This window comes from Dendronephthya gigantea, unplaced genomic scaffold, assembly GCF_004324835.1.
Source record: "Dendronephthya gigantea isolate DGI-Jeju-01 unplaced genomic scaffold, DenGig_1.0 000098F, whole genome shotgun sequence".
NCBI classification, from domain to species: Eukaryota; Metazoa; Cnidaria; class Anthozoa; order Malacalcyonacea; family Nephtheidae; genus Dendronephthya; species Dendronephthya gigantea.
The window spans coordinates 622,972-648,149 of record NW_021163108.1 but is presented as its reverse complement, the minus strand read 5'-3'; the positions used below and the strand labels follow the sequence as shown (position 1 = coordinate 648,149).

The 25,178-nt window shown below is 36.6% G+C and overlaps 2 protein-coding genes across 3 annotated transcripts in view; both read left to right on the top strand.

The window, feature by feature from the left end:
- LOC114534202 overlaps window positions 1–13,591 on the top strand; it is a 60,748-nt gene extending 47,157 nt beyond the window's left edge. For both annotated transcript variants that reach the window (XM_028555757.1, XM_028555758.1), the window contains 5 exons: window positions 294–478; window positions 7,738–7,906; window positions 9,175–9,438; window positions 10,910–10,950; window positions 12,386–13,591. In XM_028555757.1, coding sequence (XP_028411558.1) covers window positions 294–478; window positions 7,738–7,906; window positions 9,175–9,438; window positions 10,910–10,950; window positions 12,386–12,461 — 735 coding nt within the window. In that variant the 3' untranslated portion in view covers window positions 12,462–13,591. The remainder of the gene's footprint in view (window positions 1–293; window positions 479–7,737; window positions 7,907–9,174; window positions 9,439–10,909; window positions 10,951–12,385) is intronic.
- A 7,629-nt stretch (window positions 13,592–21,220) lies between these two features.
- Window positions 21,221–24,537, top strand: LOC114534193. Its single transcript, XM_028555747.1, has 6 exons — window positions 21,221–21,314; window positions 21,456–21,524; window positions 21,884–21,940; window positions 22,782–23,600; window positions 23,900–24,115; window positions 24,461–24,537. The coding sequence occupies exons 1-6, from the start codon at window positions 21,221–21,223 to the stop codon at window positions 24,526–24,528; spliced, it is 1,323 nt and encodes a 440-aa protein (XP_028411548.1). The 3' UTR covers window positions 24,529–24,537.
- Window positions 24,538–25,178: the final 641 nt, after the last annotated feature.

Here is a 25,178-nt window from a genome sequence, read left to right as displayed (position 1 = left end):
AATAACCCATGAAAATCGTGGTTTATTCAAAAATGACAGCCTGCAACGAAGTTTGGATCTTAAATGCAGCAATCAATGAATTCAGATTGCATACTAATAATCAAGGGTTAGAGACTTTATGTTCGTGTTTTGTTTACAAATAAACGCACTTGCTGACCATACAATGAACTCGAAATTTCAATATCAATATTGAAATTTCTCGTTGATTGTATGGTCATCGCGTGCGTTTATTTGTCAACAAAACACTCACAACAGTCTCTAACCCTTAATTATTAAACTGTTCTTTTTTGTAGACAATAACGGGAACAACTGATCAAAAGCGAACTACTGTGCCACTCATTTATAATTTGGATCAAAATATCATGGGGTTGGACGTCATCGACTTTCCCGGCGTTGACGATCGTGATAAATCAATCCCTGAATTGGCTAATTTGCTGTTGAGTTTGACGCGAATAATCATATTCGTGGTTGATTACAGGTATATTCAACGCGCGATAGTGTATATATAGACGTGCCTAAATGGACAAAAATACTTATTTCGAAATTATTTACCATGCATTTTTCCATTTATAAACCAATTAAATGTAATATACGTTACTAGAACAACCCGGTACTAGCAACAGACTTTTATTATTCCCTAATATCGTACTCGTCCCTTCTATATCTCTCACTTCGTCACATGTCTCCGTTTTATATTACTCTCAACCTAATTCCTTGCCAATCATACATATGTCACTTAATACCTATTAATTATTATAGTCGATCACATATATTACTACCCCCCTCTCTAACTCGTCGCAGTAGTTCTTAACTCTCCTTTGTCTCCGTCTGGGTTCCCACCATTACTAAAGGCGATTCTCTATTGCGTCCGCCACGCCCGCGGGCGATGCGCGCTTTGTTTTTCAGACCCGTCACGGTCGCATGGACAGAATTTCAAAGGCCGCTTCGCCCGCGCGGGTGTGCTGGCTTGAAAAGCTTAAGGGTGTGCTGGCTTGGCGACCGTAGATCGGCCGCTCGAAATGGTGAAACCCCTGACGACGAGTGTACGCTATTACGGTATGCGAACAAGGCGAGCGGTAAATGAACGTCCCAGCAAGTGTGGGCTTTATTCTCGTACGCTACGAACCTTCGACGGGTTAGGATCGGTCCCTCGTGCTGATACGATGTAACCGAGTAACTTAAGCTGCTTCTTGAGCAAACTGGCACTTTTCCCGTTTGACTTTCAACCCTGCCGCGCGAATACGACTAAATTCGTCATTCAAAATTAGCTGGTGCTCCTCCCATGTCTTGGAAAAAATTATTATGTCATCAGCGAAGACAAGGCACCCCTTTTAGCCCTTCAAGACATTTCCCATCATACGCTAAAATCTTGTGAACGCCTTGGTTAAACCGAAAGTTATCACCGTGAACTCGTAGTGGTCTAGCTACCCCCACCGAAAATGCAGTCTTCTGCCTGTCTTCATGCCTTAAGGGTACCTGCCAATACCCAGAGGCGAGATCTAGGGTACTGAAGTGACGTGCACCCCTCAACTAGTCCAGAATGTCATCGATACGAGACATTAGTTGGGCCAAGAAGAATTGGTTAGCGCATTAACACGCCGAAAGTCAACACAAAATCGATAATCATCGTATTTCTTTGGTGCTAATACGATCGCTGAGGACCAAGGACTGTTGCTAGGTTGAATCAGACCCCTTCCTAACATATCAGCTACCTGTTTGTTCACGACTTTTCGATCAGAACACTTAGTTTATTCACCGTTGTGGGAGTTGTCTCAACCATTAATACTGTTTCCCCAGTTCTCCACGTTCTTCAGTTTCCCCTGATCCAACACCAGCAGGTCTTCCCCACCAAACCCTCTTGCCCACGAGGAACGTGGTTTTAAGCGCCATACGATTATAGCATAGTAATCACGTACACTATTACTATTAGTGACGTAGCTATATTATTATAATTTCTGTTAGTATATATTACTGAGAGAATCACGGGAGGCGATCTCTCTCTCTCTTCCGTTCTGTGTTATCTTAAAATACAGACGTTGATATTTTCTCGTCGTTTGAGTCCTTTCGTTCTTACTAGCGTGGTGGCAGCGACTTCATATCGATAACCTTCGATTCCTAACACAACAGGGATTCTAAACACTGATAAGGAAGAAAGGATATTGCTAAAACAAGATACAAACGGGACAGCTTTTGCGATAGTGTGTAATCGAGATAAGACCGGCACACATTACGGTGAAGGCTGCACGAGTAGTTCACATACGTTTCGAACTAATTCCATTTGTATTTTAGCGAGCATTACGGCTAGTAACCGGGCCCCTAAGCACTGGTTCCTTACAAAACAAGAGACAATAACATCCTTCCAAGCGTGGCACCAAAACCTACAATATACGTTATCGTTAATGTGCCATTCTTAATCTACGGCGTAACATGGCTGAAGAAAACAACTGCCGCCCCGTTACGAGGTTTAGAGAGCGATACCGAGCCGGTACCAGATACTCAGCGACGCACCGCAGAGCAAAAAGCAGCCCAGCTCGAACTCTTACTGGGACAGATAGCCAAGAATTCAAAATCGTTATATACTATATGACAAGTAATCCGGTCCCATTTTGGGTTGCAGTCTACAGGCGATCACTTCCTAGACTTTAATAACATCCACTTAAAGCCTGACGAACGCTCAGAAGATCTTTACCAATGGTTAGTTAGCTTCTTACTTAAACAACTGACTTAAAGCTAACGGGGGAATTAGACACCAACCATGGTGAGAATGTAACAACCGATGAGGAAAGCTCTCCAGCCATAGAGAATATCATCGTCGTAACCAGGCTGCATCTCCTTGTCCCCGCTTTATCTGCATTAGTCAAGCAATGGAGCAAGGGGATGGAACGGCGCTGACCTTCGATCCAAAACCATTGTTTCCCTTAAACCCGAAATTTCCCTTGCTTTGAATACCATACTTGAAGAAATCCATTCAACGAACCAGGCCAAGGTCCTCCACACCACCTTCAAAAGAACCTAACGCAACAACACACCACCTGCAACTCACTGACCACCTGCGTATTATGGGTATGACAATATATGAAATCAACGCCTCAGTGCACCTGTTACATAGTTACTCCGCCTGCGTATGCGCAGCGGAGTCTTAAAATGCCATGGTCTTTTTTCCTTTTCGTCGTTTTGGGCGACAGAAGTTGGCATTTCTACAGGTAACCCAAAACATTTTGACCGAGAAGCCCTGGGTTACACGGTCCACGGATGAATTAGGTACATCAGTTGGCATGCAGGCGGAGTGAACGCCTTGAGCAGGCGTCTTGTTAAGGTTAAACACACATTGTTCGTTTTTTCCTATTAACGTTTCTCACTAACTAATGACACCGTTGCACCTGTGTCCACTAAACACTTTCGCTCATGGTGGCATATATATATATATATATATATATATATATATATATATATATATATATATATATTATATATATATATATATATATATATATATATATATATATATATATATATATATACTGTCGTTGTCAAAAAGGTTGTCCTGAGCAAGTATATGTATATATCGATCACGTGACATTATTATGCATCAACACGCGTGGGATTGTACAAGCGTGTTAATTGCGAGTTCGAGTATAGCAAGGTGAACGATTAGAAAATGCCAAGACCATATTTGGATGATTTAAGGTGGAGAATGGTTTATCAACGATTTACAATCATGGAAATTGCAGCACGCTATTTGTTTGTTCAAAAACCGTCTATCGTATCTCAGCACCTTTTGGAAACGGGTGATGTGAAGCCTTGCCGTATGGGTCGCCCAACAGCGAGTGTATCTTTATTCCCACACGAAGAATATATTATCATGGACTGTTTACTGCGAACACCGCAAATACAGTTGAATGAGATAGCAAGCTATATCATTAATGCTACTGGCTCTGCATTTGGCCCGGAGACACTGTGCCGAGCTCTCTGTAGGTTTGGAATAACACGCAAAAGGTACGAACATTATGACATTATTTAAGTGTGAATATATATGTATTTAATACCGCACGCTGGAAATCATATAACTATATTAATAGACGCAAGCCATTCCACCTTTTTCCAATTTATTACAAGATTCTAGTTGTTCTTTATCAACTCTTCAAGCCAGATTTTCTTTTTCAGATACAGAGAATTGCCCTTCAGCGAAGAAACGATATTGGGCTACAATTCATGGCCAAAATCAGCCTTTTTGACCCAAACCTGCTCGTTTTCCTCGATGAAACAGGCATTGTATGTACTAAATGATACTTTACTGTAACTGGATTGCACAAACTAGTAGATCTCTTATTTATTTGGTTCTACGTTTTAAGGATAAACGAATTGCTCGACAATATGGATATAGTGCTCGTGGGATACCGCCTGTTGTGAGCGACTATAGCTATGCACGGTGGACACCTCGCTATTCCATTATTTCGGCAATATCGTGTGATGGACTTCTTGCGAACTGTTTGTTAAAATCCTGAAGAAAGATTTGAAACACGCTCCTTTATCCATTTTCTTGATGAACAGCTTTTACCAGCTATGAATCGATTTGATGGGGAACACCCGCGATCCGTTCTCGTTATGGTTGAGATTTGAATATAATTAATGCAAATTCGCTGTTCTAACATGTCTCAAGGGATGACTGAATTTGTGATCATGTTTTGATCTATTAATATCTGTTTAAACAAAACTTGTTGATGCACAAAGATGCAACTGCTAAAACTAGTAATATGCATATTTGTTAACAGATAACCATCTAACACATCATGTACAAGAAGTTGTAGAACGAGTGTACGACAGTCCTGATTTGAATCCTATTGAAGAGGTTTACATATAGCTTGCTATCTCATTCAACTATATTTGCGGCGTTCGCAGTAAACAGTCCATGATAATATATTCTTCGTGTGGGAATAAAGATACGCTCGCTGTTGGGCGACCCACACGGCAAGGCTTCACATCACCCGTGTTCCAAAAGGTGCTGAGAGTACGATAGACGATTTTTGAACAAACAAATAGCTGTGCTGCAATTTCGTCGATGATTCTTTCGTAGAACAGTCATCGATAAACCATTCTCCACCTTAAATCATCCGAATATGGTCTTGGCATTTTTTAATCGTTCACCTTGCTATACTCGAACCCGCAATTAACACGCTTGTACAATTCCACGCGTGTTGATGCATAATAATGTCACGTGATCGATATATACATATACTTGCTCAGGACAACCTTTTTGACAACGACAGTATATATATATATATATATATATATATATATATATATATATATATATATATATATATATATATATATATATATATATATATGTATGTATCTTCGCGTACCAACGAGGGTCGGTCGTTGCAGTAACTGTCTCTTTAGTGCATCTTCCTTATACTCCTTCGATAAATTGTTGCTGAGTATAGTGTTTCTCTATTCCCCTTCTCGATATTTGGTTTAGCATGTCTCAATAGCGCTTCAAGGTTGTAGGTGAGTATATGTTCCCGAGAAAGAATATTTTCACGATTGAAATTGTATAAGAAATTTCTGCTTGTTGTTGGCATGCATCGGCAAATGTCCACGTCAAAGATGGTTCATAAAGACCACAGGCAGCCCGGTCACTGCTGTTACGTCATGCTATTATATATGTATATAATTACAATAAGGCTGGCAACTATCTCGCAAAAAATATAATACATACATTAATACCATCGATTAAAACAAAAATACTACGCTAGTTTCTTAAAAAAAAACCAGATACAAAACACCTTGGATATATTGACTATATCTATTTGTCGTTTTTAGACTTGAAAAAAACTCTAAAATGCTCAAATTTTGCGATTTAAAAGTGTATTTTCGTTGAAATTTTGCGAAACAGAGGCGGGATGCAATTTACTCGACAAACGTCATCATCGGAACAATCGTCGGCAAACTTCTGATTGGCTGTGGCAAGTTCGGAAAATAACGAAGATCTTTTTTCTTCATTGAGTTGACCTTTGTAATTTTCCGAACTTGCCACAGCCAATCAGAAGTTTGCCGACGAATTCTCCGATGATGACGTTTGTCGAGTAAATTGCATCCCGCCTCTGTTTCGCAAAATTTCAACGAAAATACACTTTTAAATCGCAAAATTTGAGCATTTTAGAGTTTTTTTCAAGTCTAAAAACGACAAATAGATATAGTCAATATATCCAAGGTGTTTTGTATCTGGTTTTTTTTTAAGAAACTAGCGTAGTATTTTTGTTTTAATCGATGGTATTAATGTATGTATTATATTTTTTGCGAGATAGTTGCCAGCCTTATTGTAATTATATACATATATAATAGCATGACGTAACAGCAGTGACCGGGCTACCTGTGTAAAGACTCTTGCTTTATGCACATCGCATTTTAGAACGCCATGAACTTCATCAATTTCGTGGATGATTTCTGAACGCCATTATTTTCTTTTAGCTGTTGCTATGATACCTGCGACACTGATCTAAAGAATGCACTGAAAAACTGAACCGCATGAGCACCTCCCAGCTTGCCGGCCTGCATTTCTGGCCATGAGAGTTGCCAAGTTAATATAATACACTAATACAATCAGATATCATCTTACGAATCAACTTAAGAATCAAGTGTTTCCACGTCAACATTAATTCCCTCCTTCGAGTAGTTTTCGTATCCAGCAAAAATCAAGAAACAATTCAGGAAAATCTGAACACAGATTTATCAAACCTTGCTGCCTAGTTTTATGAACACAACCTAGTCGTCAGTCTGAAAAAGGGAAAAACTGAATTTATTCTATATGGTACATCCAACAAATTATCTAAAGCAGAGAAAATGGATATCATGGTCCGAAACGAGCCGGTTATGGAGTAGAAACGTATCAACATTTTGGAATAAAGATGGATTATTAGGCTACTTAACCTACGTGGAGCAGAAAGACAAGATGTACAAAGAAGCTATGAGAAGAGTTAAACTTCTATTACGTGTTCGACGTGACGTTAGCCCACTAGTTGCTCAGTCAATCTAGAAAAAGATGATAGAGCCCATCCTCTTATATTGTAATAATTTATTCCTCGGTGATTCGGTTAGCTCAATTGAGAAATTTCAGAAAGTACAAGATAGAGCTTCCAAGATTGTTAATGGTAACAACATCTAAAATCATTGGCCAAGGTTGGAAAATATCCGAAACAGACTTTGTGTAATAGACGTTTTTAAATGTTTGAACAACCTGGCCCCACAGTGTTATGACGGTTATTTCCAAAGGTTCTCCCATGGAAAAGGCGCCCGAGGAGACAACAACAAGTTGTTGCTGCCAAAAGTTAGAACGGAGGCTGCACGAAAACGATTTGCATTCCAAGGTGCAGTTCAATTCAACAAACTTCCAGACACCTTTTCCAAAGAGATATCTTTATTAAGATTCAAGGAACAATGCAAAAAAAATTTTAATTAAATTGGATTTTTAAGTGGCTTACAATATGAACTTGTTTTTAACTATATGTATACATATATAATAGTTTTATTAGTTTTTATCTAACACAGGTCCTTGATTTATAGCAGCTTTAATAGCTGACCAAGTTTAACCTGTCAAAATAAAGTCAATTATTATTATTATTATTATTATTATAATGAATGACAGTTCTTTCAAACTTAAAAATTAGGTCAAAATTCAGTTACATTACAGAACAACACGGTAAACGGAAAATTGTCCTTACTATTTCGCCCTAGGAGAGCACACACCGAATCCACCAAAAAATGGCTTAGCATTCTCGAAAAGGAAAAAGTGCCGGTTCTTGTATGTTTAACTTTCGCTGACAAGCTGTACGCTGAGTTGATGGGGGAGAATGGAGATTGGAATGCAGAGAACGTGAAAGCTGGAGTGGAAAATCAATTTAAGGTATACCGGCCACACACACACACACAAACACACACACACACACATATATATATATATATATATATATATATATATATATATATATATATATATATATATATATATATATCAATATATATATATATATATATATATATATATATATCAATATATATATATATATATATTGTGCATAGCAAACTCACAACATAAATAATAACGTCAACCATGTGTATTTATCTCAATGAAAATTAAGTTTTCGGTGCGTTAAACGCAGAAATCGGTACGAAAAACGCCAAAATAACATATGAATTAATTGTTGTGGTTTCAAATAGGATTATGTTTAAGGCTTTAAGAGAAGCTCCAATAGTTAAAAGGCGCTGAACGAACGTAAAGCCTCATCACTGAACGAGACATTACCAATGGACATATAGTTTTCCTATTTGCTATAGCAATCCGTAGAATAGCGATCTCTTATCGCCCATTGCATAATAGACAAACATTTGATTTAGGCGACAAAAGGGAATTTCAGAAATTTCAGCACAATAATCCTAGTAAAATTGTCAAGTTTGACTGCATGCGAAATATTGTAAAGTACGGAAAATATAGCCATGCGATGTTGGCAAATTTTGTATACTTTCGTATTAGGAAAGAGTATAACTACAATCTTGACCAAAAGTTCATAGCCATAGGACGTCGCACGTTACCGCAATGTCACAATTACAGTGAAAATCTACACTCCTCTTTTTGGCGATCCCCCCTCTCCCCCTTTTCAATGTTGGTCCCTAATGTTTTTATGTAATAATTGTTGCCGGATGTCGTGAAGACGAAAGACCATTGTGCATGCATAAGAACTCAACATTGAATGGGTGGAAAGGGGGTGAACACATAATTGGAGAAAAAAATGCAATGTTTTGGCCAAGATTATGGTTAAACACTTACGCATGTAATACAAAAGTATATTTATGCAAGTGGTCCATTATGCAAGTGGTCCATTGGGCAAACATTTGTAGTAACGGTTCGGCATAATTTATTCACAAGTAAGTTGGCAGGTTGGACGTTCGCTCGGGCTTTGAGGCCCGTTTCATACGCCATAATACACGCAGCAGAGGCCGGTTGTCCCCAGGTGACAAATCAAGTATGAGTTGCAATACTTAATCCTCTATTGCTTTTAGTGTTTCCAGCCATGCATGTCAAAAGCGACGTATGAAACGAGCTTCGTTCGTGAATTAAAATATGGCGAAGTAGTAAATAATTTTGACACGTGTTCTTTTGTGAATGCTAATTAGACTATTAAAGAACAAATTGGTCCAACTAAACACGGACACCAACGAGATTTAAAGCTGACGGTGTTTGCCTTTGACAACGACTCTAAACTGAATACTGAAGAAGGCAAAGAAAAACTTCGCAAAGCTGGTTTGAGTGATGAGTTGGACGTGGGTCGATGGATTGCAGAAAAGTTAGAAGATTGTGGACAAAATGATGTTTCCCAGAATGTGATCAGATTCATCGAAGGGAAAGAAAAAAGTACCTTGAACTCAAATGTTAACAGGGTTAGTATGCGGATTTATGGAATTTCATTATTTTTTTTATAGCTGATTGTTTTAAGTACAAGAGTAGAAAGTAACGCATGGTCCTATTGGTCCATGGTCGCATTCGTTTATATTTGTTAATATACAAAGTGTGCCAAAAAAGGAACCTATTTTCAGTGCGCTATTGCGCATAAATTACTTATGATTTCATTGTTGAATGACATGCTTTTTTGTGCAATATAGAGAAAAAAAACTGATGCGGGTTCGTAATGAAAAATTTTTGTGCACATTTCCACCTTTACGCTAAGCCAAACAAAAAATAATAATTTTTCAGGGGTCATCCATTATAAACAATTTTAGAACAATTACAGTAAATATGCAAAGGCGACAAAGGTGGGTCTTAATTAATTAATGAATGTTCGATTTCAGTTGGGTTTTTTTACAGAATCAGAGATGGAAATATTTTTATTTGCTTATTATTCTTTCGCCACATCGTACAAATGTGTTATTGAACACTGAACAGCGATATCATATCAAACCTATCATATCAAAAAATTGCACGAAAAATTGTAAATTAAAAATCAAGTAATTTGTGCGAAATAGCGCGCTATTTTTGTTTTTCGTACACACTTGTTGTATGGTAAGAGTCTACAGATATTATTCAAAACATTCAACCCTTTATTGCTATCAATGTTTCTAGTTATTTTCTGTTATTCACACGGGAAATTTTCGCCATACTTGGACCCCAGAATTCTATCCATGCAGAGAATGGAATTCTATGGCATGCATGAAATTCTATATAATTCGTTATTGATAACGCCATATTTTAGGCAGGAAATAACGGAACGCTTCTGACCAGTCAAACAACTATAAGACAACACGTACGATGTTCTTCAGCGAACGTTACAACATAAAAGTAAAATCTCCACATATGAAACCACAAAATATTGATAAATGTTTGGTAATTCACCAATATTTCACAACTAGATATATATAATCAAGAAATAGATTACATTGAACTGTTGACTTTTCAGTTATAGATACACGGTATGACGTCATTTGTGATAAGAACAGAAAAAGTAGCCACGAGCTGTCAGGGCGAGACGATGTTTTCTAAGACAGCCAAAATTACTGTTTAAAATGCTATATTTTTTATTCATTGCATGTGGAAAGTTGTTTTTGAAAAGTACTTAAAAACAGCCTTGTGGAAAAAAATAAGTATCTAAAATGCGTTGTACTTTAGGGTGCATTTTTAAAGAGTAGACACAACGTATAGCATGTTTAATTAGCTCATATTTATAATTAAAAGAAGAGGGTACTACATAATTGATTAAGGTGTGCTACCCTTAATATAAGCGTCTGGTTTTATGGCAGTGTATATGTGGATCCTTATTTGTACATAGGCCTATATGCCGCCTATCCCTAACTAGGACTATATAGCCTAATTTTACAGGGATAATTCTTTACTTTTTTCTATTTTTAACATCCCAAGCTTTCACCAGTGGCAGAACCTGCAACTGAAAGAGAAAACGGGTATGTAATTATTCCAATACTTTATGCTTTAGATTTAAAATATTTCGCGGTGCTATAGCTTTAACTCATCTAAATGTTTTAATGTTTCAGTACTTGATCATATATTATTTTATTTTTTACGTTGAATAATGTAGTCGAAAACCTCATATTAATGAGTTTAATTTTGATAAAATGCAAAAATTCAAAATGCTGCTCTTACCAGACTGTTTTAATGTCCATAAGGGATACTTCCTACTGTCACATTTTTTGTACGTAAAAGTTTATATTCGTTAAGTGATACTTTTAAAACCAACGATTGAATAGAGTTGATGATTTTTGTGTGTTTAAAGTTGTAAACTTCTACGTGCGTGTGCGCCCGCACTAAAAAAGTGAAAATAGCGACAGTGGAAATCCACCTCTAAGGCTTTATTAATCCGCCCGAGCTTCAGTAGAAATCATGTCAGGGACCTCTTTTAGCATCTTAGGGACCATTCTATACGGAAATGTGCTAGGCTAGCTAGCCTATTAGTAAACCTAAGAATTTTTTAATCTTCTCCTTGCAATTTCAATATTTTGAAATTCAGCATGACTGCACGCCAGGGACGACGATAACTCTACAGGCAAACATCTCCACGAACTAGTCTGTCTACGTTTACAAATGACCCTTTTTAATTTACAAGTTTCAATGATAGCTGAGAAGTGAGGTTTTTATTAGAAGAATATAAATTAAGGCTTGGCTGACGCTCGAAGTTTTTGTCAATAGCGTAAAATAGCCAGCAAAGGTTTAGTCAATTCACTTGAATTAAAAATTTTCATGACGACAGGCGATTTAATTATGCAAACAACTCTTTGTGCAAAAAAATTGTTCGTAAAATACAAAAAAAAACTAATTCCATATCTAATTCAATTTCCATATCTGATGGCTGATGCAACCATGTCGACGTCTGCATGTCCCACCATACATGCCCCAACCTGGTTTACTTAAGGTACAGGGTTTTCTCTTCTGCAAGCGAAATCACTACAGTACCAATTAAACTAACAACTCCTTATTTTATACTTAACACGGTGCTCCTTATTTTAAAATATTTTTAAGTTAAACTAGTTACAGCATTCAAAATTTAAACAAGGGAACAAAATTATACTGAGAGTACTCAAATTAAATCAGCTGCGATATAGTTTTATTGAACTTTTTTAAATGTTGTCTACGCTGGCTTGACGGAGTAATTTCATAGTTTACAGGGTTGGTTGCACTTGCAGGGTCCTTCTAGATCAGAGTAGGATTTAGCATGCGATAAATTTTTATCGTCGTTCTCCAAAATGATCGTAGCGGTAGTATACTTACTCTATAGACCCTATAAATTCTAACGCTGCTAAAAATACTTACGGAACAACATTTGCATGTGGAAGCGAGGTTCTACATTATTGAAATATACTGTGTACAAACAAATCGTTTCAGGGATGTACAAAGCGTTCAAGGCAGAGAAGGTACTATTGGCCAAAATCCGTCACTGTCTCAATCGGGAAACGAATAGATCAAACGTTTTCGTCTTCAGCGAAATTTTAATATTAACCTTTATCACTGCATGATAATTAATAGAATAATTTTGCATTTCACCTTTCTTGTTAAAAAATCCGCGCTGTACTATTAAACATCACTCTTTTTTCGTGCGATATAAAATATATACAGGGCAATTAACGTGGTTTTTTAATAGCTATATATTAGTCATTGTTGGAAATTATTACATGACTTCAGAGCTATTTTAACTGACCCATAATCTTTTCGATTTGTGATCACATTTTCACCAACACGCAAGGACAATAAGTACAACGCGAGTTTTACGGCAAGTAAGATATTTTATATAACTTGCACCTCAATTTTATTATTCTGTATTATAGCAGTATACTTATAATATTTTAACTCGTAGTAGTGATTAACTTACTACAATTAACGTATAAACTAACAGCGACGCTATCTTGAACTTCATGTTTAACGCAATGCATTTTGGGTGTTCTAGGGTAATTCAGTGAACTCTAAATAGACTGGGACAACAACTTGGCCGCCATCTTTGAGGCCAAATTGAAGGCCGCCATAAAGACTAAGAGTTGAAAGCCCATCGCATCTAAGCATGAGTAAAAGCTTAAAACAAGCAATGACACTTAGATTTTACCACAAAGCAAGTTTCTTGAACGTGAAAAGGTTTAAACCTATTTTTTTTGCTAGTTGAAAGCGAAGTTTTCCGGCGTGTTTAAATTCTTTAAATATTTCAAGTACAAATTAAGCAGGTACCTCGCCCGGTTTTTATAGTTCTATGATGCGGATTATACTATATCTCAGAAAGGATAAATTCAATGTTCAAAGTTGAAGTAGTGGATTGAAAATGCACTTTTCTGGCAAATTTTTGTCCAAAATACAATTTTGTGCGGATTTGCTCGCGCGACTCCGCCATAATCAGCAAATTATATTCACATCGGCTTCATCCAATGACTGGACACGACTTTATTGTGGAGTTATCGTTCCAGTGTTATTTGAGTTCATTGGGGTAATTTAGTTTTTTTAGTTTAGAACTTCGTCAGTGCTGAAAAGGGCGAATTGTCTTATGCCATTCAGTTGACTTAGTGTCCCGGAAAAAAGTACTGCGGTTTGATTCATAATAGCTTCTAAACTGGCTAAGCTATTAAACTGAAATAACTTTCACTAGATTGAGGGAAGACTAACTTAGATTTTGATATATTACAGTTGTATTTTACTTAAAAATTTACGGAGATATCAATGTTCAAAATTGGTAGCATATTTCTGGATGTGTCTAAATTATGCAAAAAACGCCGTATCAAATATTATAATGAAGCTTTTCTCAACTAAAACATGCACTATTATCAGTAAATGATGCGATATGCGACTTTTTTCTTTGGAGATACCTTTAGCAGCAAATTTGGAATGTACCACACGATCAGCAACCGCAGAATTTAGGAGAGCTTCGCAACTCAGTCGTAACAGCATGCCGTGAATCTAGAACAACGAATGATCCATGACTCCTCCTTCGATGCAATGGTCTCACGGGATAGGCAATGCATTCGTGTTGGGGGACGCGCGATTCCGAACGAATAAATCTTCCTTGTTTTCTCTAACTAATAATACTTCGTTTCATAATAAACAATTTGTCAAGTGTCATTTATTTACTGATAATAGTGCATGTTTTAGTTGAGAAAAGCTTGATTATAATATTTGATAGGGCGTTTTTTGCAAAATTTAGACACATCCAGAAATATGCTCCCAATTTTGAACATTGATATCTCCGTAAATTTTTAAGTAAAATACAACTGTAATATATCAAAATCTAAGTTTGTCTTCCCTTTATCTAGTGAAAGTTATTTTAGTTTAATAGCTTATAGCTAGTTTAGAAGTTATTATGAATCAAACCGGAGTACTTTTTTCTGGGACACCCGGTATAATCTTCGTACGTCGCTGACAATACTCGGCAATGCTGGCATATTCGTTTATTTGTCAATGTCTAGAATCGATATGAATTTTCAAATACATGAATTATTTATTATATAACCTACAGTGCGTCTCCTTCAAGATAGCGTCGTTATTAGTGAATGCCATAATTGTTAAATTTTAAAGATGAATGAATGCACTATATAGGCATAAACACATGCACAATAAATATATAGGCATAAACGATTTACTAAGTAACCCACTTTTAGAGCAACACAAAAATTTCTTTATGCACTCTATTCATTATACTCTACGTAATATTACACATATGTACCACCAGTGATAATTTTCGCGTTTACTGCTCGAAATTCTAATCTTTTGAAAAGGCAATATGTACAGGATGTATAAAAAAGACTGCTTTGGAAATCAGATGTTTATAAAAGTTGCCACTAACAATCAAAAGCGTGCATAAACACAATCCATGCTTGAATATATTCCTAAATTGCATTAGTATAATTATTCCAGAAATCGAAATCGTACTTTCAGATTCTAAAATCATATTATTAAGTACTGAAATGTGAGAGCTAATTTCCAATTATGAAACTTGCAATGTATCCAGGATTTTTATACATCTTGTTCGTCTTAAAATATGCGTATGAATTTTTTTATTGGAGTATGGTAGATATACTGTAAACTAGGTTTTGTACGGTTAATATGGTAAAATTATATATCTCACCAATTGCCATCCTTCGTGGTGTAAGTGTTTTCAATCCGAATTCAAAACTAAAATCACTCAAAGAGTGCTGAAATCTTTCCTCAAAAAATCAAATTCTTCAGGGTGCCGTTGTTCAAAGCTAGGCGCTGTTTTGGCGCTTCTGAACCTCTCGAGTACGGACCGCGCGAGATTTGAAAGCACAGAGCCAACGCTAAAATAGGATTTCGGACCGCAAGAAAAAAATGAATCTATTATTTACCAGTTTAGTTGGTCCGTATAGGGAAATATTTCCCTATACCTATACGGACCTCCAATCTGGTAAATAACATATATTCATTATGGAAAAAGTTATTTTACGTTGTAAACAAACAAAACTTGTTGTGAAGAATTGCTTTAATCCAGGGTTAAGTTAACCGGCTTTTGTGCAAGCGGCACCTGATCTCTCCCCACCGTTCCACTACTTTCTCTGCTGAAGGTGCTATAAAAGCGATGGGCGTATTATGAACACTAAGAAGTTTCTTACTAATATATTCTGCAGGCCAGACCGGTCAATATATCAATATTCAAATTACACACTAGTACTATTATGAATTATTTCTCTTACACCGCTTTGTCTTGACAGTACTCTTTGCTATCTGCCATGCTTCATATATCTTGTTTCTTCTCGTTTTATTTTGCACAAAGTTTATGAAACGCTTTTACAAAAAGGTCTACGAAATGACAGTTAAATTGCCGACGTTCTCGTTTAAATAGATACTTTCTCTCTTAGCCAATCAGAACAATCTTGATTAGCAGTGGCTACTCTCGCGCATGCGCATAACTTACAAAACCACCCAACGTCGACCGTCCATGACATAAAATTTGGACAACTTTGGATTCGCTATGTTCTCCCAGGTTCTGGGTGTAATTCCTAATCTCCGTGCGGAATATGGTTTTCTGAGCAACAGCTGTTGATGCCACCATAACAAACTTTGTTTTCTTTACTGCTAAAACTTGTATAGAGGCGATGTTTGCAGGACTGAACCAGAACTTGCATTGTATAGGCAATTGAAAAAGCTTTTCAATATGATCTTATGGGCAGCAACCCATCATCTTTTGCATGCTCACATTTGAAGGTTTCCGGAGAATATAAGCATAGTTGTAGTTGTAGGGTGTTTAATACTAATAACATGAAGATAAATATACAAAAATATAAGATTATAAATCAATCTGTCTCTAAATATGCTAATCATAATAGTATAGGGCGGAACACAACAACAACCATTTACCTCAGACTAATTAAAAGATGCGCTCGAAACAACAAAAAATACCTGAAACAATTAACAAATAAGCAAGCAGAGTCCATATCAAACATGCGGAAAAATCGACAAAAGTTAGAAAGTCATTCATGCATGCATTCATTCATTCATTCACTTCATTTATCAATTCATTAATTAATTAATTCATTCATTCACTCATTCATTCATAACGTGACGTATATTAAAAATTTGAAGTTTAGTAAGCCCTTTGAAACTTGAAAACTCTTGTTCCTGTTGTGATTCGAGGAATAACCGATGATGTCTTTGAGTAACCTTGCTAGGATATCATCAGGTTCGGTGGCTTCGATTGCTTCGCTAGCAGTCAACACTCAACAGTTCTTAGTGCAGGGTCATTCCTTGTATTACTCTGTATTGGATTTGATCTCTCTACTGTCCATTAGTCCCCATTCAGATTTGTTGCTTTTGGGATTAGTTCACCAACATTCTGGACGTAGTTTCTATTTGGTTAGTGGGATTGCGCGTATAACAGATTTTGGTATGAAATCTGGGATAGTACAAGTTTTTTCCTGTGTAATAAATAGGAATTTATAGGATAGATAGCCCAGAACCGCTTAGGGATGTCTTTCAAATTGTCGTTAATCAAAAGATTATCTCGCCATAACCCCGGTATAGCAAATAATCACCTCCGTATCGCAACTTCTTCAAGTTTGCACTAGGAAAGGCTTTCGATCAACCTTTGTCAGAGTTCGAGGGTTTTTAATTTCTTTTGTTCTTGATTAGATAAAGAAAAATTCAGTGTTAATGGTTCCAACGCATAGTTTCTATAGTTTTAACAATAAGCTCCTGAACAATAAATGAGAGATAAAAACAACGTTCAACGCTCCCAAGTCGAAATTGGTTTTATCGGTCTTGGTTGATGCATGGACGCACACAGATCTTTCTCTCCCAAAGCAGCGCTGACCATTTCGTATAGTCAGTCATTGGTGATTCAGATTAAGTTGGGTAAAAAACTCAGTTGAGTGATCCAGAGTCAACATACAGATTACTTCTTTAGTAATCCTGAACTGATCGCACTCTTGTTTTGATTGACTGGTATTCAGTAATCAGGCATTGTTATACATGTACCACAATCTAATACATATACTAATAAATAGTTAAATTCAGTAAAGTACAACTATATATTTAAGGTAAAACTTGCTTGGAAGAGGATCTTCATTTCTTCATTTTTTGTTGTTGTACAGGAAAAAAGTTCTTCAATTTTTGAATGGTGAATTCATAACCAAACCATCAATGTGTAAAGAAAACAACTCACCCATGTGTATTTGTTACATACAGAGTTTCGGTCCGATACCCCGCGGGCCTTTATCAGTGCGCTATAAAGTCCAAAAAGGCCCTGAGAACGAGGTTGAGCGCGATTATCTTTTTAAAAGAAGCTCTGCATATAACACTGAAATTAGTGAAATACACGAGGTGCTACTACAAATTGATATTTGTTTATTTATTTCAAAATTCGTTTCCTTAGATTGGATCAGGTTTTCATTGGTTATAAAACAACCAGTTTTTTTATTTTTTTTTAACCAATGATATAACAATCACAAAATAAAATTGATTAAAGGGAAATTGATCATTGAGACAACTCATTTTAAATTAGTTGTTTTAACAATATCTGTTTTCCCCGAGCCGGTGCGGAGCACCCTGCGAGGCTACTAATTTCGCCCGGAGATTAGAACCGACTGTTTTAGGCTCTACATCATCCCTTTAAGGTGGCTCCCAGGAGTTTTCAGAAAATTGTTGAATACAGGTTTTATTATGTAGATTTAAGCACCAACATTGTAAACTATAAATTGAAATTAGCTTTAACGTATTGAGTATCATGTTCGAAATAAGAAAATATTGATTGCCAACTATAGAATATTATAAAAGCCGTTGCCATGGCAACAATGACGTTTTGATATGGCAACCAATTATCATTAAATTACAAATGTTTTCTTTTTCCAGTGAACGTTTTGCCAGATGGTTAGTAATTGTCAGGACAATTTTAAGAAAAAGTTATCAATACAAAAGTGGAAACATTGTTTTACCCAATTAAAAAAATCTTATCGATAACTTTTTTTTAATATTGTCCGGTCCCAAACTCATCCGGCCACGTGTAAATGTGGTAAGATATTTGTAATAATACAGAATTTTTAAGGTTCTTAATGTACTAGCTTCATTATTTACTATTTCCCAAACTATATATTAGATCATGGATCGAATCTCATGAGAAGTAAGATCTAAACATTGCGGTTGCAGTTACATGCATGTATATCCGATGTCTCTTAATGCGGCGTGACAAAATATATCCGTCAAAATTATTTTTAAAATACTTGCCTTCTTTCACTACAAGATTCTATCAAAAGGCGGTTCAAATCATCTTCCTCGTCAGTAGATAGTCCTTCCTCATCCGAATTGAGATTTTTTTCAGACATAGCAATGCTAGCATTCGAAACGTCGTCAACTGCTTGAGCCATGTCTCGTTTTTGAACGGCATAAATTGCTGCAGGGCTTTGTTGAGGACCCGGAGTCCCGGAACCTCTAATCAAGGATCGAGGGACACGAGTACGCAATATCTGAAACACGGACCCGCGATCAATAAAACCTGGAACGATTTTACCATAGGCAGCCCGCCAGTCCGGTCAATGCATGCGGTACGTCATATTATATACAGTTATATATAATATAACATTTATAGTACACGCGTGCTGATTGGTCGAGAAACGTGTTTCTATAACTATTAGAAACACAGAAATTTTCCGCCGAACCTGACAAGCGAAGCTAGGGCAAATGAGAAACCTTCTAATGACAGCGACCCATCATCCTTTTGATGGTTTGAAAGTTTCCAGAGAATATAACCTTGTAGTTGTAGAGTGTTTAATAAGACTGCCAATGCGCTAAATGGGTGACAGCTAATAGCTATGACCACATATGTAATATAACACTTAGTAGACTTTGAGACTTTGGGAGTATTTGAGACAGTTACGTGTAAGGTTAAGTTGAAAATTTATTGGTTCGAACGCGCGTGAGGAAATCCGCCCTCCAGGTATTTTATTTTAACATTTACTTAACTGTATTACCGCTTGAAAGGATTTATATTTGATATAAGTGATTTAGTTTAGCCAGCTTTCAAAGATGTGTGAATTCATTTGCATTGACATCTATTGTTGTAAAAATTTGGAATGTAATAAAAATCTATAATGGATATATATAATATATAATAATGTATATAATCTTTATTAATATCTGATCTTTTAGAAATTATTACATAAATCGTATCAGTCTCCTTATGAAGGAAATCTCCTTATATAGTTAGAAAGTTAAATAAATATATCAAGGAAATCTCCTTGTGTGTTGCTGTGTCGATCGCAGTATCTACACCATGGCCACCTAATATTTCTTTGGACTTTGTAACTTTGGACTTCACCATACCTTTGTCCACAGCCATATTCTTGTAAGGTTGCATTGGTATAATATCTGGCATCGTTTGATTGATGCAAGGAGTACGTCAACTTTATACGCATACAGTTTATCACCAAGAGTTTTGCTGGTGGTGACCACTAACACCCTAAACATAGTAACCTGTACCTGTCTCTAATGCTTGCGCCAGGCACCACGCAAAAAATGTAAATACCTCTTTTCGTTTTACTTTTTGCCGAACACCGCCGAATTGATTGCAATAACTTAGAACACTATTACGTGTTTCATCGGACTAAAGCGGGAAGCTTGTATGCTTAGGTTCTTTACCAATATCAATGTAATTTAGTCTATCTTAAGATTCCTGTATTTTAGTTGACATCACTTTTATCAACATACAAGTTAGTCGATTGCGCGCGTTTGTTATGTCTCTCGTTTTTGCGTGGTAAAGTTGTTTGTACCATGGCCAACCCAAACTCCTAGCATTAATCAGTCTCGAAATCACCAAGTTCCGAATTGCGAAAGTGGGATTTACACATCCTTTTCTTATTCTTATAGAGAAGTACCCGGAGGGTTATCTTAAGATTCCTGTAGGATGTGTAAATCCCACTTTCGCAATTCGGAACTTTTAGGTCGCCATACGAAGGATGCCATTCATAATAACTTACAGTATAAAGACCAAAGCTCATAATAGCAGCCTTAATAGTGATATGCCGAAATTAGGCCGTGCTTGAAAGGTCGTGAACATGAAAACAAAAATAATAAAATTATGCTTTCCTGTCATTGAATTTCCGATTAATGAATGCACAGAAACAGTGGCGTACGGGAGACGATAATTTGGGGAGCACATATTCATATATTTATGTTAACAGACCTGTAAAGACACTGGTTTAAAACAATTCAAATTATTCTTGAACAACATGAGTATATGAATCTATGCCCCCTCCCCCAATTATCGTCTCACGTACGCCACTGCACAGAAATGTCTCAGTTCTAGTAGATGGCCTTCTTATGATAGTTAGTATAGTTACAAGTATTATAGGTATACAGTTTGTATATATTTGCATATTTTAAAGTTGGATTGAGACTCTATTCATGATTTCGTTAAAAAAAATTCATTTGGTTCGGCAAGTTGAAATCGGCTAAATATAGCTTCGTATTAGTGCCCGGGAAACATCAACGATATTACTGAATATATTAGCACAAAAAATCTTTCTGCAATGATATTTGCAAATGGTGCGGCGCCTCCGTTTACACGCACCTAATCCATACGATTTTCACATTCTTCAGTCAGTTCAGTGTATACCTCACAACCAAGCTTACCTTCCCAAATTTTGGAAGCTTTTTCCAATTGTGCTAATAAATTTCTCTAGTTTTTTGTAAAACACCCTGCGTCCAAAACCATTTCCAGAAGAATCACAAGCAGACGAGATGGAAGGAGGAACAAGCATTTTGACGCTGTTGGTGTGCATAGCATTAACCAAACCCAGCTTTGGGGTCTTTGGGGAAGAAATGTTTAAGAGAGGTAAATTAAAACCAAATTGTAGAAGACGTGATCTTTATGTGTTTAAACCTTGAGACTTATTTTTCTTCCCAGCTTACTTAAGAAACGATTGGCGTTTTATTTATCTTGATTGGCTTTTTTTTTTCTCTGCTGAACTTGCAGAGCACAGTCCAGTCGGTTTTAAAGTTGGGATATCAGATGATGAAATCTTTAAAACGCTGCTGAAAAAAAGTAAGCCACCTTGCAATTCACACCCAATATAATAGATTGTATAAATCTGTTGGTCCCCCATGACATGAACTGCTATAGTTCGCATAGAGAATTTATAAATAATTTTAAGTAATAAGTATCATAAATCTTAAAAGTAATTCCGAAAAATGATAGCATAATACAAATTTTATTCTGCATATTTCGAATCAAGATTTCTGTATGTTTCGAATAAAATTTGTAGTTTACTATCATTTTTTGAAACTACTTTAATTCTATATATATTAAAAATTCATAAAGGGGCACCCCTAAACAAATTATGTTAAAATAGAAGGCCGTAATTAAAGTAGCAATACCAATTACTTTGCATAATTTCGCTATAGTTTTGCAATATGCAAATAGCGGGGATTATAAAATATTGTTTCAAATGAATGTTCAAGGTAATGATTTTGATAGATTTCTCCATGGTTGGCGAGTGCGTACGATTGCAATGAGTTCGTAATAAAAATCGCACAAACAAGCAAGCATGAAGTAATTTGTTTATTTTGTGTGTGTAGCACTGGTGTGTAGCGATCGATTTGACCACGTGATTTGACAACGACGCATTTTTTACTATAAATACAACCAACAAAGAAAATTGAAATTTTATACATCAAAACACCATCATTTATTACCAATGCCTTGAGTTCGGAGAATTATGCCTGAAAATCACTCCTTAATCTTGAAAATCTGGAAAAATTGCTGCCAAAATACCATGCATGATTTCCATAGACACATATACTTTCCAAAGAGTGCTGTAGAAGAGCGGGGGAGGGGCACTTAGGGGCGGAGCCCCCCCTTTTAAATCTCTGTGAAGGCTGAGCTCCCCTAAACCCTTCTACTATCAATAATATTTAAAAAAAATATTAAAGAAAACTTGGCTACATTTTTATTAAGTGGAATCAAAAATTCAATTCCAAAAATTCCTTAATAAATCAATATCTCTTTATGTTCCTATGTTCATCATGGCTAGGCTCAAATCTAAGTACTTCTAGTGCCAGTCTTGTGGAGCTATTTTGATTGGCGCAGCCAGCCAACTAATATTTCATATTAAAGGATGTAATATAATCAATGCGAGTCGATATCTCTTTATTCTTCTATACGAGAAACCTCAGTGACGACTTCTAACGTCACACAATGACGTACCACAGCCCCATCTTCTTTAAGAAAGCCCCCCTCCCCTCTGGTAAATTTAGTTCTACAGCGCTGTTTTCAAAGTCGCTTGGTTGCACCTTATTTTAGGGGTTTCACGAACGTGTCGCGTACGAAAAGAATTCCTCACGGGTCTGACGAAAGAAGAGAAAGCGCACTTTGTAAACACTGTCAAAACTGCAGCCTCTACCGAACCATATAAAACTAGATACGAAAACCTGCTAACTATCCATAAAAGACTTTTTTACCGTGGTATTCACACGCAAAAATATTTTCTACCCTGGCATCGCTGGTTTTTAGTTGAATATGAAAATATTCTACGTGAAATCGACAGCGACATTACCGTTCCGTACTGGGATTGGAGTCTCGTGGCCAACGAAATTTTCGACAATGATTTCTGGGCGACAGACGAGAGTGGTTTTGGTGAAGATGGCGACCCTGCGAAGTCCAGTTGTGTCCAAACGGGTCCTTTTCGAAGGGGCGAGTTTTCGCTAATTCAGTCTGCCGGGGGAGGCTGTCTCACACGCAATTTTAACGGGCGAGTCCAGGACGCTGTTCAAGTTCAGAGACTGCTCAGTTACTCTGCTAAAGAATTTTTTTATTTTGAGGAACAATTACGTGTGGACTTCCACGACAATTTTCATTGCTGCATAGAAGGTACGATGTGTAGCACTGATGCTGCCTCGGCACCAGAGTTCTTCGAGCACCACGGTTTCATTGACAAAATCTGGTCCGACTGGCAGGAGAAGGGAAATGATTACCAGTTCAGTTCGCTTTTCATGGGAATAGATGCGAAAATGCTTGCAACAGCCTATCTACCTCGTGATTATTTGGACCTAAAACATATGCCTGGTGGAGTCTGTGTGAAATATGAGGACCCAAGAAGAGTGGTATTCGAAAACCTGAAAGGTTAGCTTTTAATAAATAAACTGTATTTATGGATACAGTAGTCCCTCGCTAACTCGAACTCCCAAGGGGAAAGAAAAATTGTTCGAGTTACCGGGGGTTCGAGTTAACCGGAGCTGGTGTCAGATTACGTTTATTATATACAAGTAATACAATAAGGTATAAAATCCAATCGAATCATTCATTCTTCAAGAGATATCATGCCTACCAATATGAATGATCACCGAGAGTGGACGACGTTTTAAAATTAAAAAGATCGAAGGATTCCACTTACTTTTGCATGGTTCGTGCAAATTTTTTAGGTTTGTCATTTGAAGAACTTAAAAACATCCCAAGTCAGCCTCTGCCTGAGATCGCGCGTAAGGCGATGGAATTGTTCAATGTACCTCGCAGTGTCGTTGTCAGAGTTTCTAATCTTCGGGAACGATTCCAACCAAACCGAGTCGTACAAAATAGCAAATTGAAAGGTCTCGATGGTGTATTCGGCTTCGAACTCAGTGCCGTCGAAAAGGTCAAAGGTAAGTATACTCCTATATCTTTAATATTTAATTGTGCTTAATAACAAATTTTGCGGAATTTTTGTTTTTCTACTCTGCATGTAAAAACAGATTGTTAAAAGAACAAATTTGAAATTGGTTGCCTCAGATTCGTCTCTTTTTTCATTTTTCATTCTATTTAGTGAAAATAAGCGAAAAAGTAATTGAAAAAATAAGCAATTTTATTCAAATATGTTTCGTATGAGAAATCAGCAACACTGAAGAAAAATGTAGATTTACATGTAAAAGGGCCGAAGCATCCCCCAAATTGACTTTACAGTGTATGCAGCTAATGGTAATGGATTGATATATTCACTCTTATTTTAGCGACAAAGACACGTCTGGAAAGCGACATGGTTGAGTCTAGCAGTGACAGTTCAGAAATAACACAGTAGAATGATTGATTAATTAAGTCAAAGAACGTTAATGATTGACTAATCGATTGGTTAATTGGTATATAATTGATGATATAAAATTGGTTAAGCTAACAGTTAAAGATAACAGGTTAACTCCAGATGCTAATCAAAATAAAGCGTTAAGTCTCGTCATTAAACTTTTGTAGTAGTATGTTATTTTAAAAGTAGGTCCGTTAAGCTAAGCGTACGTGTATCTGTGGATGATATACTCTTGTAGACCAATACCTAAAGTAGCCTAAGCTATTTTCTGCCGCAATTGGAAGACAGCTCTATTATAGGGCTTTTTTCTAGGACTATGTATTTTATTCAATCACACAATTGTTGATAAATAATTCTATATAATGATCATACATCCGAGACTTTTTGTCAGTGTCTACCTTTCTTGCGCCCCTATCAGTGACGGATTTAGCGTTATCTATATATCATGATAGTCAAAATAGATTATAACAGCGCTCATTTGAATATATCTATATATATTTACATTTTAGTATTTAAGATTGGAGATTGATCGAAGATGGACCCTCTTACATTTAATTGTTTATACTTCGAATTCAAGTTAAATCTGTAGATTTTCCTGGGGTAATTAAAGGCTATAAGTACAAATGGTAATAAATTGAGACATACATCCC